The following is a 19,569-nucleotide window of genomic DNA, read 5'->3' as shown; positions in this document are numbered from 1 at the left end:
GGTAAACAGCTCAGCCACTGCTTGGTACTCATTTTTTCGGTGCGCTTCCGCTTGTATTTATCGAAGCGTCCTAAAAAAATGGCATGACGTTCTATCGGAAACGTACTTTCGTCATGACAGTTTCACAAGGGATAAATTCCCATACAACGCTTCAAAGGGCCGAATAAACAAGCGCGCGCATTGATTCTAATGCGGCTGCAGCGAGCCACTGGAGGGTTCAGCGCCGCGCCGGCCCGGTGAGGGGGAGAAATCCGAGGAGAATTGAGGAGGAAAGCGCGCGCGTGGGGGAGAGTGTCGCTACTTTCTAACATCAAGGGGCTTTACCGTTCTACTGTCCGCAGCGCCACTTCTGCGTCATGATGCGGAGAAGTGGTGAACTACGCTCGGTCGGCACACCTACCCATCTAGCCACCGTAACATCGCCACAAGACGGGCGGACGCGTGTTTTTCGTGCCAAAGGTAGGTAGCCGTGCATGCTATCCTTTTTACGTTGCGCGTTATCATTGCTCTATGCATTGTTTCCCTGGAAATTGAACAGCGTGGTACCGAATGCGGTTGCAGTGGCGTTGAATCTGCTTGCGCACTACGTTTGTAGAGATTAGTCGCTACTAATACGCGCTGGTAGTGAGATAAGACGTGCGCACTACCACTCGTAAAATTTTCCCAGTATTAGACGCAAAGAAATTCCGCCGGCAAGATGATCACCGTGCATTTTAAATTTGCGGTTTGCATTAAACGCTGTATTGACTCGTAACGAAGCCGAAACGTCGGTATGAATACGTCCGAGCTACAGCGCTAAAAATATCTGCAGCCACCGCGGTGTTCTGCGAACCAAGAGTCGATACCGTAAGACAAATTACGTTGCATTTAGAAGTGTTTGTTTTGCGGCGCATTTTGTTTGTACGGAGCCGTGATGAGTGTGCACGGTTGCACTTTTAATTATCGGCGTTTAAGGAATAGATTTAAACGATTATATGTGTAGCGTGACACGGAAGTTGATAGCTGATGCATATTGAGAGAACTTCGTATTACAGTATCCTCGGCGGATTTACGCAGTTACAGAAAATGCTTCTCTTTAATTGCGTTTTTCCAGATTTCATTTTGCACTGAAAAGGGCTGTTAAACCGAGGTAGTTCGTACAGGACTGCAAGAAAACTGTGCCTGAAATAGACAGCTGTGTTCTCGTTTTATTTGCGTAGTAGTTTTCCGTTCATTTTACAAGTGTGGGACAAATGCAATGGCAAATTGTTGGCTTGCGAGCCTGAGTGGTGGTTTGCAGTGGTTATCGGCGAAACACTGTAGAACAGTTGCCATTTCTTTCTTAATAAATGTATGCACTGATTTGTACAAGCTTTATTTTTTTTATTAGAGAGACTGTTTGAATGTGAAAATTTCGATTCTGTGCAACAGGTCCAAAGGCATTTCATAACACTGTCAGTATGGAAGAGGCAATAATATTCCAATTGCATATTTTATATCAAGCTGTTTGTAAAATACGGCACATGTTGGCTTCGAATGGGCAGTAAGCTTCCTGCACTGTATGTGTGCCCATGCCTTGAAGGTACACCTGAGCTTGAGATTATTACTTGCCATTTGGTGCACTACGTAGATTGTGGAAGACGTCTGCTGCTTTCTTTATGTGGTGATGGGTTCATCAAGAAACCATTTACATGCATTTCGCTTGTTCTTAGAGTGAAATAATGACTGCATATCACTGTCAGGTATTATAAAGCACCTGCTCTACTTCCTCTGATAGTGGTGTCGTAAATTTGAATTTTCACCTGCATGGAGCAAGAAAGTGGGCAGAGTTGTGTGATCTAGAACTTGTCGCATATTATTTATGTGGTTAGGCATTATGTATGTGGTCAAGCATGCTTAGAATTAAACCGCCACCTGACGTGGTTGCTTAGTGGCTATAGTGTTGGGCTGCTAAGCACGAGTCCGCAGGATCAAATCCCGGCTACGGCGGCCGCATTTCGGTGGGGGGAAAATGTAAAAAACACCCGTGCACTTAAATTTAGGTGCCCGTTAAAAGAACCTCAGGTGGTCCAAATTATTCCTGAGTCCCTCACTGCGGCGTGCCTGATAATCAGATGGTGGTTTTGACATTTAAAACCCCCATAATTGTTTTTTGAATTAAACTGCTTTGAATCCAAGGCAGGTCAGCTGGAATTGCCTTGGCATAACACATCACTACTGCCACACTCAGAGCAAGCAAGCTGTAGCTGGTACTACTTTGTCGGACGTAAACAGACCTGTGGAAAGCATAAATACTGAAAAAAAAACTGCAAATTTCCGAAAAGTTCCAGAAATTCAACATGCATAATACCAAAGGTGGCTTAGCAGATTTTTTGAACTGTCACTGTGAATAGAACATCACACGGAAATAAATTTATTGTACACTTATTACACTTCAGGTAACACCTCAATAACTTCACAAACATATTTCCTTCCTGAAATCTCAGACTGTGGAGTAGCTACTTTAATGTGTCAGTAGGTGCACCTCATTAGTGGTATCAGTTGGAATCCTTTCAGTCTTTATTTGCTCATAATAAACTTATCAGCTGATTGGTAGATAATGCGCAAGTGCTAAAATAGTCCTTGTGTTTGTCACAGTGTCATCTCTTATTCAGTGCAACAGTTGTCTGTGTGAAACTGTATGCTTTTTTACGTAATAACGTCTAAATTGACTAGCATCTGTTGTGTCACTCGACATAGTTTTAGAGCCTGTCCTGTATTTCTGTACTTTCAGAAAACCTGTTTTTTTTCAGCCTCTTCCTCTGCAGATGACGTTGGTGATTAATATCTGTGAGCAGCACTGACCTATGCCTGAGTGAAGAGACATATAAGTAGGTAAGTCTAGGCTTTGTTGTTAAATCATTTTGTCATTATCGTAGCTGTAAAATAGATTTATGGAATTTCAGTGTGACATCTCGTGTGGTCGGGCTGAATGAATTGCAACTGTGATGCATAAACAAGGGAAGTAAGGCATGTTGTTGGGCTAGTCAGTTCATAGATTCAGCAAAAATTTTTAAACTGCGCAAAGAAGACACAACGTGAACAGAAACGTGTGTGAGCTTCAATGTTTCTGTTCACGTCTTGTCGTCGCGCAGTTTAAAAATTTTCTTGAAACAGGGGAACAGGCACAAGTACTGATTTGGAATGAAAAACTTACTGAATGTACAAAATATATGTACCATAAGAATTCAAATGCAACCAATTCTGAAACTACTTGAAAGTGGTTCATTTCCTGGTTTAGCTGCACTTGTAACAGCGGTCTAATTTAGTCTCCAAAACATGCACTTGAGACTACTGCATGCTTAGAAACCAGCTACAGTGTGATTACATGTTGCACATCCATGTAATTATGCGTAACAAATATTCCTGTTCGCATTTCAATTTATCCTATAACTGAGTAAACTCAAGAAATAGTGTGCATATGCTTTTGTCAGTAACTTCCATCTGTTATGTGTGCCTCATTGTCCTGTACAGTAGATATTATGTATGCTTTTCCAAGAGTCAATGAAGTTGCTACTTATTGCAAAGCTAGAAGTAGGTGTGGCTCACACTGTTTTTCGCTGTTGTTGCTTTGAGTGTTACATATGGCTGTACATTATCCCGTGGCATTGTCAGTCTCATAACTATTCGGTGGCATCTCAAATAAATGCTAGACTATTGATAGGTGTAGTATAAATGAAGGTTTCACTGGCAGGCACACAGAAAGTTGATGCTTTCTGAGGCATAAAATGTCTGTGCACCTACACCTTCAATCTTTCATTGTTTTTTTTGCATGAGAAGTGGAACACACGAAGAAGATATTCCTCTTATTGTGTTCAACTTGGTGCCATGGTACCATGACCCCGCAGGGGCGTCTGCGCAGCAGGCGTTTGGTGGGTTGCGCCACCACGTACCCGAGCACACGAGGGTTGGACCCTCCCGCGTCTAACCGTGCGCGGCTTAGCCGTGTCCGGGGAAAAGGGGATCCTGGGGGTTGAGCCGACGCTGAGTGTTTGGACCTTTAAGGCCCCTCGGCAGAGGCAACACACCCCTTTGGCCTCGGCTTCACGTAGACGGCACCCCCGGACTGACCCACCCGGGGGAAATCGGTGGTCGCCTTTTCCTATCCCCCTCTCCAACCTTTTGCTTTCCTGTCTCCTTTCTTTTACTATCCTATCATCTCCTCTCTTCTGTTACTTCTACATTTTCATAGGTGGCTTGGGTTAACCCTGTGTATGTGCCCTCTCTTGGGTATTTTATATTGGGTTATAGCAGCAATGCACGGCTGGCGTCTGCAGCCTTACACGTTAAGTGCTGCAGCGTCCCCTAGTAGTGCTCCGTGGTGGGTGGCCGCCATTGCCGCCGAAATAAACGAAAATAATATGGGAACGCCTGCATTTCCCCGTTTACTTGATCGTCACCCTCACAAGAGGGGACGCACCGAAGAACTAATAAGCCTATTCAAACCGAGAGAAATCTTTCCCCGTTTCCAAGTTGTTCACAGCGAAAAAACAGAAAGACCAGCTAGAACCGTATCACCTTTTCTAGTCGCAAAAGGCCTGACTGAAGCCCTTGGCCCTGGTTATAAGGTTACCAAAATGGCGAGCGGGGACCTCTTCCTTGAGATCCGTGATAAAGAACAGCACAGTAAAATAAACAAGCTTGTGGCATTTGGCGACATACCTGTTACCGTTTCACCGCATCGGTCTATGAACACAGCACGTGGAGTAGTGTCTGATGCAGATCTCATCGACTTGTCCGAAACCGAACTATTCGAAGGCTGGAAAGAACAAAACGTAACAAACGTACAGCGCATCGTTATCAGAAGAGACAATAAAGAAATTCCCACAAAACACCTCATCCTGACCTTTGCCACTTGTGATCTGCCACAAACCATAGAAACCGGATATACGAAGATAGCTGTCAGGCCATACATTCCTAATCCCAGAAGATGCTTCCAATGTCAAAGATTTGGCCACGGCTCGCAGAGCTGCCGTGGCAGATTGACATGTGCGAAATGTGGAACCCAAGGTCATGCCTCAGACAACTGTGATGGTGAGCATCCAGCTTACTCCCGGTCTTGTCCGAACTGGAAAAAAGAAAAAGAAATTATCACTCTCAAAGTCCGTGAAAACATATCGTTTAAGGAAGCACGCAAAAGGTGCTCACCATTCCACACGACCACTTACGCTGATGCGGCGCGTCAAGGGGCAGCGTCGCAGCGGCTATTGCCACCTGCCCAGCCCGCGCGCAGCGAGCTGTCGCTTGTGGCTCCTGCCCCTAGGGTGGAAGTAGCGAAGTCTACTCCACCCAACCAGCAAACAGGCCCGGTTACCCTAGGGTTGCCGGCACCACAACAGCACTCGGTAGCAGCCTGCGCTACGCGTAACGAACCTGCAGGCCCGCCAGCAGCTTCCACGGTGGGTGCAGTCAAGGCTGCCTCACCCTCACGGGCTCCTGCTGGCGCTGGCAACAGCCGGCGCAGCTCAGGCCCAAAGGCAACCCCATCGACCTCCGGGATGATGGGCGCAAATGTCTCGTCCTTCGCGGCGAGACTTTCTCGTGAAACTTCTCGCTCGCAAGAGCGCGTGTCCGGCGCCTCACAAGAGGCAATGGACACCACACCCATCCTGACGGCGCACCAAGCGCCTAAGGAGCGGCGAGGTTCGCTCGACCGCTTCAGAAAGGACAAATCCCGCGTTACAGGGCCTGGAAAGGGCTCTGTAATCTAAGGCAACACTTCCTTTTTTAGTACACACAGCACCCATTTACATTCAGTATGGATACACAAATCATACAATGGAACATCAGAGGCCTTCTTAGGAACCTCGATGATGTACAAGAACTTCTCCACGAACATAATCCAAAAGTGCTGTGTGTACAGGAAACTCACTTAAAATCGGAACATGCGAACTTTCTCCGACAGTATGTTACGTTTCGTAAAGACCGCGATGATGCTCGTGCATCCTCAGGCGGTGTTGCCGTTATAATTCACAAAAGCATAGCGTGTCAACGTTTGAAGCTGCAAACGCCACTTGAAGCAGTGGCAGTCCGACTTGTTCTCCTAAACAAACTCGTCACAATTTGCTCGCTTTACATACCCCCACATTACCGCTTACACAAACACGAATTTCAGTCCTTGATAGACGAATTGCCAGAGCCCTATCTTGTTCTGGGCGATCTCAATGCACACAACAATCTGTGGGGCGACGCTCGCATCGATGCGCGAGGCCGTCTAATTCAAGATTTTCTGTTCTCATCCGGTGCTTGTCTGCTTAACAAAAAAGAACCTACATATTATTGTCTTGCAAACAAAACATTTTCCTCTATAGACCTCAGCATAGCTTCTCCATCCATATTGCCTGAACTTGAATGGGAAGTTATAAAAAACCCTTACGGGAGCGACCATTTCCCAATACTGCTGAGAGCACCAAGACAATACGAATCTCCACCACATGCTCCTCGGTGGAAGGTCAATGCAGCGGACTGGGATAAATTCCAAGCACTTACCAGTAAGCTCTCGTGGGCTGACATTTCATCGCTCGGAATTGACGGTGCCATCGAGTATTTGACTAATTTCATAATTGACGCAGCTTGTAAGTGTATTCCCCAAACAAGTGGACTTTCTAGCAAACGCCGTGTTCCTTGGTGGAATGAACAATGCCGGAACGCACGTAGGCAGCAGAACAAAGCATGGAGGCAGCTTCGCGATTATCCTACTGCTGAAAACCTTGTCAGTTTCAAGAAAATCAAGTCCCAAGGTAGGAGAACACGCAGACAAGCCAGGAGAGACAGCTGGCAAACATTTTTATCAAGTATCAACTCGTACACGGATGAGGCCAAGGTTTGGAACAGGGTGAATAGAGTAAGAGGACGACAAACACATCCGCCTCCCCTGGTACACACGCAGGGAGACAGCCTGGAGGACCAGGCGAACCATCTGGGTGCACATTTTGAACATGTGTCCAGTTCATCACACTATTCTCCACCGTTTAAAAGATACAAATCAGTAATAGAAAAACAAAAACTGGACCGAAAGAGCACCGGAAACGAGCCATATAACCTACCTTTTTCCCTAGCAGAGCTGCATGCATCACTCACCTGTTGCAACCAATCTGCCCCAGGCCCTGACCGTATACTATATGACATGTTGAAAAACCTACCCTCTGAAACGAAGAAAACCCTTCTCTGTCTCTATAACTCTATATGGACCTCCGGCGAGATCCCCTCTGCCTGGAAAGAGGCCATAGTGATCCCTATCCTGAAGCAGGGCAAGGATCCATCGTCCGTATCGAGTTACCGGCCCATAGCTCTAACAAGCTGCCTCTGCAAAGCTTTCGAGAAAATGATAAACCGTCGTCTGATAGATTTCCTAGAATCAAACAAGCTGCTTGACCCATACCAGTGTGGTTTTCGCGAGGGTCGATCCACCATTGACCATTTAATACGTATTGAGGCACAGATACGTGAAGCTTTTGTTCACAAACAATTCTTTTTATCTGTATTCCTAGACATGGAAAAGGCCTACGACACCACATGGCGGTTTGGAATACTGAGAGACCTCTCCCACTTTGGTCTACGTGGAAATATGTTAAATGTCATTGAAAGTTATCTGCTGAATCGCACATTCCGTGTTCGAGTTGGCAATGCATTATCACGACCTTTTGTGCAGGAAACCGGAGTGCCACAGGGTGGGGTGCTCAGTTGCACTCTCTTCATTATAAAAATGAATTCCTTGCGTCTATACATCCCACGCAACATGTTTTATTCAACGTATGTCGATGATGTACAGATTGGATTTAAATCATGCAACCTTGCAATCTGTGAGCGGCAGGTTCAACTTGGTCTGAACAAGGTGGCTAAATGGGCAGACGAGAATGGGTTCTGCCTAAATCCACGAAAGAGCGCCTGCGTCCTTTTTTCTAGAAAGAGAGGACTGTACCCCGACCCCGACATTGACCTGCAAGGACAGCGTCTACCTGTAAAAACGGAACATAAATTCTTAGGCATAATTCTTGACACTAAGCTAACATTCATACCACACCTAAAACATCTAAAATACAAGTGCATGAAAACAATGAATATTTTAAAAGTGTTGTCACGCACTACATGGGGTAGTGACAAAAAGTGTCTGTTAAACTTGTATAGAAGCCTCATACGAACACGCCTAGACTACGGGGCCATAATTTATCAGTCAGCCACCCCAACCGCGTTGAAGATGCTGGACCCCATCCACCATCTAGGTATTCGCTTGTCTACAGGTGCCTTTAGGACAAGCCCTGTAGAGAGCCTTTACGTGGAATCCAATGAGTGGTCACTCCACTTGCAGAGGACCTACACAGCTTTTATGTATTTCCTTAGAGTGAAGCAAACAGTGAACATCCCTCATATTCCACCGTAAATGATTTTTCCAGCTCCCACCTCTTTCATAACCGACCTGCAGTAAGAGAGCCCTTCTCGTTGCGTGTGAGAAGTCTGGCTGAGGAAATGGATGTCCCACTCTTTGAACATCGTCAAATGCCACCCACTATAGAGGCCTCACCGTGGCAGTGGCAGATTGTAGACTGTGATTTGTCTTTTTTACATGTTACGAAGCACGCCCCGGTTACACACATTCGAATGCACTTCCTTGAACTGCAGCATAAATACTCCTGTCCGGAATTCTACACCGATGCATCAAAGTCTCATGCTGGCGTCTCTTATGCAGCGGTTGGTCCATCATTTTCAGATGCCGACGCCCTGCACCCCCTAACGAGCATTTTCACAGCAGAGGCTTATGCAATACTGTCGGCTCTTAAATACATCAAAGAATCGAAAATACCAAAAGCAATCATCTACACAGACTCACTGAGCGTAGTAAAAGCCTTAAAATCTCTTAAGAGGCACAAAAATCCTGTAATAGTATCGCTTTATTCACTCATATGTAGTATTTATGCGTCTGGGCAGCATGTTGTGGTGTGCTGGGTGCCAGGACACCGAGACATCGAGGGAAATGTACTGGCAGACCAGCTTGCCACATCCATCAAGGCAAAAGCTGGCGACACATCTATGCTCGTCCCTGTTCTCGATATGAAGCCATATCTACGCAAGAGACTTCGAGTCCACTGGCAACGTTTGTGGGACGGCCAGATTCATAACAAGCTCCATTTAATTAAGCCCCGTTTAGGGAACTGGCCATCGACCACGAAATCTAGAAGAAATGATGTCCTATTCTGTAGGCTCAGAATAGGACACACTTACGGCACACATAATTACCTGTTGTCTGGAGGCGAACCCCCGACCTGTACTAGATGTGGGGAAGCACTTACTGTACTTCACATCCTAGTACAGTGTCCAATAATAGAACCTGAAAGAAAAAAGCACTTTGTTCAAGCCTATAAAGAGAATATACCCCTTCATCCAGCGATGTTTTTACATAACGACCCGATATTTCAGAACGATTCAGTTTTAGCCTTTTTAAACGACATCGACATTTTGCAAGTTCTTCGCCCGAGAGATTCGTAGCGGCGTCCTCTTTCAGAGGACGCTGCTGCGACCGCATATTTGAAATGCACTCTCCTCCAGGCCCTTGCTCCTAAGGGTCTCTGTGAGGCAGTAGTGCCTTGTATCGCTTACACCTTTTTTTATACTATATTCATTGTGCCCCTATCACGTCATTGTCATGATTTTATTAATTTTGTCTGTTTTACGCACCTTTAGTGCGCAGGATTTTAGGCCCCTTTACAGCCACCCTACACCTACCCACTGTCATTGATCATATCATTGCTCACTCAGTACAATACGTCTTGGCGCTCTTTGGCCATAGCTGGCCCTTGCGCCACAAAACAACATATCATCATCATCATGGTACCATGAATTTATACTAGCCAGTCCAAATATTATTTGTTTTTGTTAATGTAATCTTTGACACATGCCAAGAGAACTAAATTGTGGTTTTTCGCATTACAACTTTTTTAGAACAAACACTGACCGCTTATGATAATGTGAAAAGCAATGAGGAAAACCAACCGTATCGTCTGGCATGCTCACAGAAGGCACTACAGATACAAGTGTTTAACCTGAAATAACATCTTTTTTATAGACAAAGTTATGCCGTCCTGGCACACATCTTTGGCTGTTGCTATACATTGTTACAATTAATTTGTTTCGCTTTGGGATTTTCAGGAACCTGGAGCTATTAAACAGTGGACGACAAGCGCATTTATTAAAGGGCAGCTAAATGGCTACCATACCCATTTTTACATTGTTTTTTGGCTGTCTCGCTCTGTCATTAACATTCCCTAGTTTCGCTAGCCATTTAGCAGCTCTTGTAATAAATGCACGTGCACTCAACTGTTTAGTAGCGCCAGGTTTCTGAAAAATGCAAAAACCAAAAAAGTTTAGAGGTGCACTGGATAGCAAAAGTCATTGTCATAGCAAAAGTCAGTGTGGTTTCAATAAGCTGATCAAAACGAAGCGATGGTATATATCGATAAAAACTTGTAACTGTAGTGCCATCTGTCCACATATGAAGGAATTCATTTTTTTATTTGCCAATGTACTAGAGTGTTTACCAATGCACGGATCACCAATCCTAAAACTCCACTTATCTGTAATCTGTAGAGTCAACTCGACCCATTTCAGCATCGAATAAGAGCACATTCAGAATGGGGATGGCAGCTACATTGAAGCAATGAAGGCACAAAAAGCACTATCTGGTGACGTCTTTTTTTTTACTGTGCTCACATAATGTAGCACCTTTGGCCTATATAGCTTCTACAGCTTAATGGAATAGAATATATAACACATGCACTGCAATCGACTACATTTTTGGTGCAAAAGAAAGTCATGCTAGCAACTAATGAATGCAACCTTTTGGTTGCAGGCGACAAACCTTCACGAGGTTGGCTACCCAAGTTAGTTCCTGGTGCTCGTTGCAGAATGCCTGCTCAAACAGTCACTGCAGAGGCAGATGTGTGCTGAATGGCAGGGGGTGCCACCATTAACAAGATAAAGGATGCTGCAGGACCGTATATCACAGCCTTTCACACAACTTGAAAAGCACAGCAAGCAGACATCAACTTTGTCTATTCTGCACCAAACTAGGTAGCATTTACCAGGAAGGCCACAAGTGTAAAATGTAAAAAAATGGTAAAGTGTTGTCAAATGCAGAGCATACATTATATATCACATTGGATTATTCTGTGGAAGAAGCTACATAGGCTAAACAGGCAGATGTGCGAATGAGGCTGCGTGAGCCTCAGATAACGGCACCAAATGGTTTGTTGTTCCTTCAATTCTTAAAATGTGGCTGCCGTTCCTGTTTTGAAAGTACCGTATTCTAGGTAGAAATGGGTGTGAGTTGACTCAACAGAATGAGTGGATTGTCAGGGCTGGTCACGTATGTATTAGCAAATATTTTGTGTTGTCAAAAAAAAATCGGAATTCCTGCATATGAGCTGAGATTACCGTGCAAGCGTCAGCATTTTTTTTCGCAATTGTTTGCTGTCGTACTAATGATTACACTTATACATGTATTCTCTGACGCACAAGCCGAGGTACAAGATGGGGTACCGGGAAATAAAAGTTCTTCTTGAATGTTAGCAATATGTCTGGGTGTGTTCATACACTTTATGTTGACCTCGCCTGTATACACTATACTAGTATTTGAAGTGCTTCCATGTCCGAAGCTATTGAGCTATACAAGAGAATGTGTATGTTGGGTGAATAATTCTGCAGTTACAGTTATATCTTGAGAATGTGTTAGTTTGAACTGTGAAACTTGTCATCAGCACAAAAAAGGGCTTGGGGGTTTTTCAGAAATCGAAGGACCTAACCTACAAAATATTTTTATACAAATGTGCTTTAGTGTTATGAGTATCGGTCAAAGAAATAACACTTCATATCTATTGCAGGTGCAGATTGGTGTAGGCTTTGTGCTGCCTTATAACAGTGGCAGTATATTTAAAGTGTACATCAGATGCCAAGTGTGCAATAGATGTGGGCCTGTGGACACCAGCAGAAGCTGGGGAAAGACGCCTGACTGGGCAGGCCTGCCGCACAGTTTGGATTCAACCAGAAAGATTGCGGCAACGCCGGAGAAAGTGGCTGCTGTGAAGAGTAAGTGAACAGTTACCTGAATGATTTACATTCACTACTGTATATCAGAAAGTTATCTGGATGAGTAGCGTTGACACAGCAAAAAGAAATGCCAAACAATGATTGATGCTAGTGCCTACTGTTTATTGTCTTAAAGACATGTGAGATTTTCAGCACCTTATGTTCCTTGAAAAGTGTAATGCAGACTTGACATGTTCGATCATAGTTTTCCATGCTGCAGCATTCATCCTAATGCTCTTGAAAAAATGTTTCTGAGTAAAATTAATTTGGTTCTGACACAGCTTGGCAAATTGTGTGGTCTGAAAAGAAGCTATTTAAACCACTGTCTTTCCAATGTGGTGACGGTGGTGATCTATTTGTTATAATCTGCAACATTCAGAGCCATGCGATTTCTAAGCACACCTGTCTTATTGAAATTTGTGACATGTGTCCTATCAGTACTTTTGGCTTACTTGCAGCGATTTCATTTTATTTGAGAATAGAAATGAAGAAAGAATTACTACACAAAGAAAGCACCTTGCACATTAGTGGCATGTCAGTTATAAAATGGATATCTGTATTTGTCGTGATAAGCCTGCGATAAATTATGCCTGTTGTCGACGCCAAAAAAAAGCAAGGCACTGAGGCATCATACAAAGTTTCAGCACTCGCCTCCAGCTTGGATTAGAGCAGATGACTACACAGTGTGACTGTAACTAGCCTTTTCCTTTCTGTGCAATTTCAATTTCTTTGTAAATCTAACTGCCAGTAACTCTTTTTTAGCACCCACAAACAGTCTCCCACAATTTCCATTTGCTGCAAGAATATGTTTATTAAAAATAAACGAGCATAACAGATTGCTTTGTTTTATTTTGAGACACTTCCTTAGGATACTTTACATTGAAGATGTATTGCAGGTCAGCTTATCAAAAAAACAATATGGTGTTTGAACAGTGATACACAAAGACATTGATTGGAAATGATGCATTGTGGACAGCACAGAAAATCAAGGACTAAGGAAACAACACAAAATTGTTGCTGTCTAAACTGAACGTTTATTTAGAAAGCCTTGGTGAATATGACGGCCTTGATATAAATGAAGAAAATTTCTTAAAGGGCCCCTAAACATAACATCTGACAGTTGATATTTCAAAGAAATGTGCGCATGATGTAGAGAATGCCATGACCATAGTCTGGTGATGCGGCAGTGCTATGTGCTCTGGGAATGCCACAAATAAAAAAAAAACTCATGTACTGCTCCCCTGGCCTTTCTGGCACTGCCTCCGTGCATCACGATGTCAACAGGGTGCTCCAGGTGACCTCGGCGTTAGGAGCAAAAGCTGTCAACCAGTCAATCATCGAGGAAGGACAGAACCGACATGACGAGAGCCAATTTTGTGTTCTGAGAATGCCGGAGGGGGTCGCCCATTGTGCAACACTGAAGCGTTTGTGAAGGTTCCATTAAGCTATCTTAATGGGGAGAGTGATTAGGGGCAGACAATGGAGGAACCTTACTTCTGCCGTGCAATGCAATTCATAGCTTTAGCTGCACTTTGTAGTGTAGTATGAGGGCACGAGTAACGAGTGTAGCGCAGGAGTGAGAAACAGTGATGGCTTATCAGCGGTTTATCAAATGCCTTTACTTGTGCTATTAGTGGAGCGCTATGTCAAAAAGTTCTTGCAGCTTATGTTCATGTGCACTACAGTTCTCGCTTATAACAATCGCAGATATAACGAATTATTGGTTTAAAATGACCGCATTTTATTGTATTTATTATTTTCTGACCATGCCTGTTCAAACTGCGTCCACATATAATGAACATACTCAATAGCACCGTACTGTTAAAACAACATGTCAAATCCGATCGCAGTAAAAGGAGGGTGCACACCAAGTTCTGAAGTTTGCAATTGTGACGGGACTTGGTGCATCCTCTGCACCAGTTTAGTCATGACGATGATTTAACTGCGAAGATGAGTGAGTGCTGCATGTGGATTTCAGAAATCACAAGGAAATTCACTCTTTTTCAACCGTGCAAGGGTAATCATGCTTTTAAGGTATTTCTCCAGTGTTCTTCAGAACGAGGCCGTGCAGTGTACAGGTAGAGCACGCGCTCCCTCAGGTCACGTGTGCTCTGTTCTCAGTGTGACACTGCTTACAATCTCGGAGGCCACGATGGCACTCGTTTCTGCACTGTTCTCTGCGTGGTACTGTGCCTATTTGAACCAATTTTTTGCTTTCTCCATCAATTTCCTTATTGCAAGGTTAAACTGTATAAACTATGACTGCTTGCTGCCCACAAGGTGGGGAAATTTTATTAGTTTAATATCCTTTACAGAAAGGTTAATTTCGTGGTAAGAGTGTGTTTAACCCGATTTTTATAACGCTTGTTCGAGGTGCAGAAATGGTAAATTATGGGATTTTATCAGAAATCAAAGGACCTAACCTATACGAATATTGCTTTATGCAAGTGTGTTTTAGGGTTACGATTACTGGTCAAAAAAATATACTTTCTATCTGTTGCAGGTGCAGATTGGTGTGGGATTTGTGATGCCACTCAACAAGTGGCATTACATAATAAAGTGTACCTCCGAAGCCAAGTGCGCATTAGGTCTGGCACAGCATCTGTGGACACCAACACAAGCTGGGGAAAGAAGCCCGACTGGGCCGGCCAGCCGGACTATCTCTGATGCATCTGGGAAGCGTCTGGCAACACCAGAGAAAGTGGCTGCTGTGAAGAGTAAGTGAACATTCACCTCATAAGAAACTTGACTGTATATCTGAAAGTTATCTGGATAAGTTAACGTTGATGTACACACAATGGAAAGAAATGCCAAAGCAAGAATGATGCGAGTGCCTATACATGTGTCTTTTTCTTAAGCCGTATATATGCACTGTCAAAGCAGCATAGGATAATATTGAGATATTGGTTTCTTGCGAAAACTGTCTGCAGTTTCCCCTATAATCGGTTTCAATGAGAAGCAATCAAGAAAGTCAGCTGGCAACATGTGCCTTATTTGAGCATAAAGATGAGGAAAGAATTACTACACAAAAAAAACACCTCGCACATTATTCACATGTACGCTATGACATGGATAGTTGAGCTTGACCTGTGTGCAGCTTCCTATAAATTTTCATGCCTGTTATCAGTGCCCTAAAAAAGTCAAGGTGCTAGGCATCATGCATAGTTCTAGAACTCGCGGCCAGCCTGGATTAGAACGGATGACAACATAGTGTGGCTGTAACGCCTAGTTTTTCTGCACAGTTTCAATTGCTTTATGAATGAAGTGCCAGTAACTCTTGTACTGCCATCAACAGTCTGCTGCAAATACCGTTTGTTGCTAAAAAGGTTTTTAGGAACAAATGAGCATAAGAGATTGCTCTGTATATTAAGATGCTTCCTTAGGCTTTTTTACATTGAAGATGTAGGCTAGCTTAGCAAGGAAGCTATATGGGGTTTCAAAAGAACACTAAAACATTGGTTGCCATCATTGCAGCTAAATAAAGCATGGAAACCAGCCGTGACTACGGCTTGTACATTCAAAAAATTTTATGCCTACTTGGCTAATGCTAAAGTTACGACCCGCTTCCTCGCCCACTGCATGAAATACAGACTGCGAGCAACAGGCTAACGGTAGCAGATGACAGAACTAGCACCTTGCAGGTCTCCTGCATTCGTTGGAGACATCTTAGGTTAGCAGCGCGACGATCTACATGGAAGCGAGAGAAGGGATAGGAAAGAGTGCTGACTTACAACAATTTTATTGCGCACATAACCAAGGTTTAAATACCACGCTAAGGCACAAAAGAAAAAACAGAAAGGTAGCACGTATTCAGGACTCGGCTTCCAACATACGATATGCAAATCATGTGGTTAAATATTGCACTTCTTTATCGCACAGTGACAATGCAGGGGCACTGATACAACGCTCCTCAGATTTGTGAATTTCGAGCGCTTCAATAATTTCTCTAGTATGTTTGTTTTTGTTGCGACTGATAATTTATGCGCTATCAAATAAGGGTTTGCAACGGTGGTCTCTGCAATGAATACCAAGATGACCGGAAACAGAGTTGAAAACGTGATTATTATGCTCCTTTAATCGTTCATTGAGACAGTGTCCCGTCTGACCAATGTATTCGCGGCCGCAGGAAAGAGGAATGTTGTAAACAACACCTACAGCGCACGTGACAAAGCGGTTATTATGGTTGGTTCTGCAGCAATTTTTTTTTCTTAAGGATTACAGTTGACCTGCCTGCATAAGCTTATGTGGTGCCAAAAACACAACATCGTCACCAGCACGCCGACCAACTTTCTTGATATTATGGGACGTGTGGATGTAAGGGATGACGCTGACTTTCTTCCTGGACGTGGCAGAATCTGAGTTGCTAGCTTTTTATTGCTTTTGCAAGCTTCCGGTTACTGACGTCAGCAGACTGCCTGGATCGCCCGATTGCTCAAGTCTCCGGGTCTGTTTCCCGAAACTGGTTTACATTAAGTGGTGACAGGACTTTGAAAGGGAATTAGTGAAGCATAGGCTAACGATTCCTTGCTGAGCTTTGAATGGGCTGAGTTAAATGGTAACAGAGCTTTACAAGCTTTGGGTTCATACATCCAGCACAGCTGGTTGTTCCTAAAAATGAGTCAGGTCTAAAAACCTAATCGAGTCGGCAACTGGCAGCTCATGGGTTAACACAAATGTATGAAGACATTCTTTAAACAGCGATAAAGCATCACAGCAGCTAGTTTCGACAGTGTCGGCGTCAGTATCTAAAAGAACCAAAAAATCATCTACAAACCTAAAAACTTTTTCCACGAAAGACGCAAGGAGTTTGGAACGTGCACAGCCGTGAGTGGCTAGCAAGATGTCACTCAGCATGGGCGCTATGCATGAACCGATGCAAACCCCGCCCCTTTGTAGATACGTCTTCCCGCCGTGCGCTTTCCAAACTCCTTCTGTCTTTCGTGGCATGTTTTTAGGTTTGTAGATAATTTTTTAGTTCGTTTAGATACTCACGTTGACACTGTCGAAACTAGCTGCCGTGATGCTTTATCGCTGTTTAAAGAATGTCTTCATCCATTTGTCTTAACCCATGAGCTGCCAGTTGCCGACTCGATTAGGTTTTTAGACCTCAGACTCATTTTTAGGAACAACCAGCTGTGCTGGATGTATGAACCCAGAGCTTGCAAAGCTCTTTTAACTCAGCCCATTCAATGCTCATCAAGCAAGAAATGGTTTGCCTATGCTTCACCAATTCCTTTTCAAAGTCCTGTCACCACTTAATGAAAACCAGTTCGGGAGACAGGCCCGGAGACGAGCAATCGGGCGACCCGGGCAGTCTGCTGCGTCAGTAGCCGGAAGCTTGCAAAAGCAAGGAAAAGCTAGCAACCCAGATTCTGCCACTTCTAGGAAGAGAGTCACCGTCATCCCTTACATCCACACGTTGTCCCATACTCTCAAGAAGTTGGTCGGTGGGCTGGTGTTGATGTTGTGTTTTCGGCACCACATAAGCTGTCATGTTTATGCAGGCAGGTCAACTGTAATCCTAAAGAAAGAAAAAGTTGCTACAGAACCAACCATAATAACCGCTTTGTCACGTGCGCTGTACGTGTTGTTTACAACATTCCTCTTTCCTGCGGCCGCGAATACATTAGTCAGATGGGACGCTGTCTCAATGAACGATTAAAGGAGCATAACAATCATGTTTTCAACTCCGTTTCTGGTCATCTGGATATTCATTGCAGAGACCACCGTTGCAAACCCTTATTTGATAGCGCACAAATTATCAGTCGCAACAAAAACAAACATACCAGAGAAATTATTGAAGCGCTCAAAATTCACAAATCTGGGGAGCGCTGTGTCAGTGCCCCTTCATTGTCACTGTGCGATAAAGAAGTGCAATATTTAACCACATGATTTGCATATTGTATATTGGAAGCCGAGTCCTGAATACGTGCTACCTTTCTGTTTTTTCTTTTGTGCCTTAGCGTGGTATTCAAACCTTGATTACGTGCACAATAAAATTGTAAGTCAGCGCTCTTTCCTATCCCTTCTCTCGCTTCCATGTAGATCGTCGCGCTGCTAACCAAAGATGAAACTTTACCAACATGCCCGTTAAGCCAACCTTGCGTTAGAGACAGTCTAGCCAAGTTGTGGCTCTCGAAATCTGAGAGAAATTTGGGTGGTTGAAGAGCAGACAAATTATGCGAAATCGGAAGCAATAAATCCGCCTGACGGTGCTTCGAATGCAGCTGCTGTTTGACTAAACTTCGCAGTAAAGCCAAACTCCTGATGAGAAGAGGCGTAGCTTTGGCAAACACCTACTGAAATCCCATGCGACTCAGCAAAACAGTGTGATGCATGTGCATACATTCTCGCTGAAAATAAATCTGCTCTGCCATGTGCGCTGGGTAGCATATTTGTGTGTAATATATGCTGCATTGTATTATTTGAAACTTGTTGAATCTTTTGCAGCAGATTTCCTACATTCACTTATTACTACAAATGGTTTCAATAACAATTTATTTCTATATTTATTGCACTCTTTAGACTGCCTGGAGAAGTACATCGGGGAACATCCGATGGGGCCACCAGCACCACCTTGCTTCTGTAACAAAGCACCTTTGGAGCTTCTTCACAGAAGCGGGCGCGAGGGCAAGCGAGTATGGAAGATGTGAATCGCCTTAACCTATTGCATTTTTTCAATAAAGTCTGAAGATATGGAACATATTATGGTGCTATACATTGATTCCTTATGGCATGAAAATGTAGCGGCATACTTGGCCACATGTAGATACAGACTGCACACTTTGCAAGACTCAAGAACGCATGAAGATAGCCCATCATGAGCTTCCTAAGTGCAATGGCTGCTCCTTCGATTCATTACACAACCTGCATTTGACCTGATGTGCCCACTGTTATACCCAGCATTCCACCCATCGCCCAGAATTCCACCCATCGGCCAGAATTCCACCCATCGCCCGGCATTCCACCCATCGCCCGGCATTCCACCCATCGCCCGGCATTCCACCCATCACCCGGCATTCTACCCATCACCCAGCATTCCCACCCAGCATTCTACCCATCACCCAGCATGCCCACTGCCCAGCATGCCCATTACCATAATCCACCGTGATGATGGATGATGGATTCCATCATGCCCAGCATCGGGCAAATTTTCAATAGGGTGGCTTGTTTTGCAGGTTCTGCCGCTAATCATCGACTGCACGACTTCAAGCAACAGCTTTCTAGCCCTGCCCGCACAAACTTCTCAGGAAGCAAGTGACGTCATCGAGAACAAGTGCAAAATTCCGGCAAGCGGGACGTCATCTTCGGCAGTGAGCATATAAATCCTTCCCTACAGCCGACGGACTTCAGTGGGAGTGGCAGCACCGCAGTGACCATGTCATCTAAGCATGCCTGGCTTGTTTTGCAGGTTCTGCCGCTAATCATCGACTGCACGACTTCAAGCAACAGCTTTCTAGCCCTGCCCGCACA

At 44.3% G+C, this 19,569-nt stretch overlaps 1 protein-coding gene and 1 long non-coding RNA gene across 2 annotated transcripts; both read left to right on the top strand.

The window, feature by feature from the left end:
- Positions 1-416: 416 nt before the first annotated feature.
- On the top strand, positions 417-12,053 carry LOC119462915 (uncharacterized). The gene is made up of 3 exons (XR_005194286.2): positions 417-459; positions 2,772-2,853; positions 11,892-12,053. It is a non-coding gene; the product is annotated as an uncharacterized LOC119462915 (long non-coding RNA).
- Positions 12,054-14,605: 2,552 nt separating this feature from the next.
- On the top strand, positions 14,606-18,974 carry LOC125947829 (uncharacterized). The gene is made up of 2 exons (XM_049673264.1): positions 14,606-14,813; positions 18,622-18,974. Exons 1-2 carry the CDS (start codon positions 14,624-14,626, stop codon positions 18,747-18,749), a joined length of 318 nt encoding a protein of 105 aa, XP_049529221.1. The 5' UTR covers positions 14,606-14,623; the 3' UTR covers positions 18,750-18,974.
- Positions 18,975-19,569: the final 595 nt, after the last annotated feature.

Source organism: Dermacentor silvarum, chromosome 8, assembly GCF_013339745.2.
Source record: "Dermacentor silvarum isolate Dsil-2018 chromosome 8, BIME_Dsil_1.4, whole genome shotgun sequence".
Taxonomy (NCBI): Eukaryota; Metazoa; Arthropoda; class Arachnida; order Ixodida; family Ixodidae; genus Dermacentor; species Dermacentor silvarum.
Note: the sequence above shows the minus strand (reverse complement) of the source record. Positions and strands in the feature narration are given on the sequence as shown.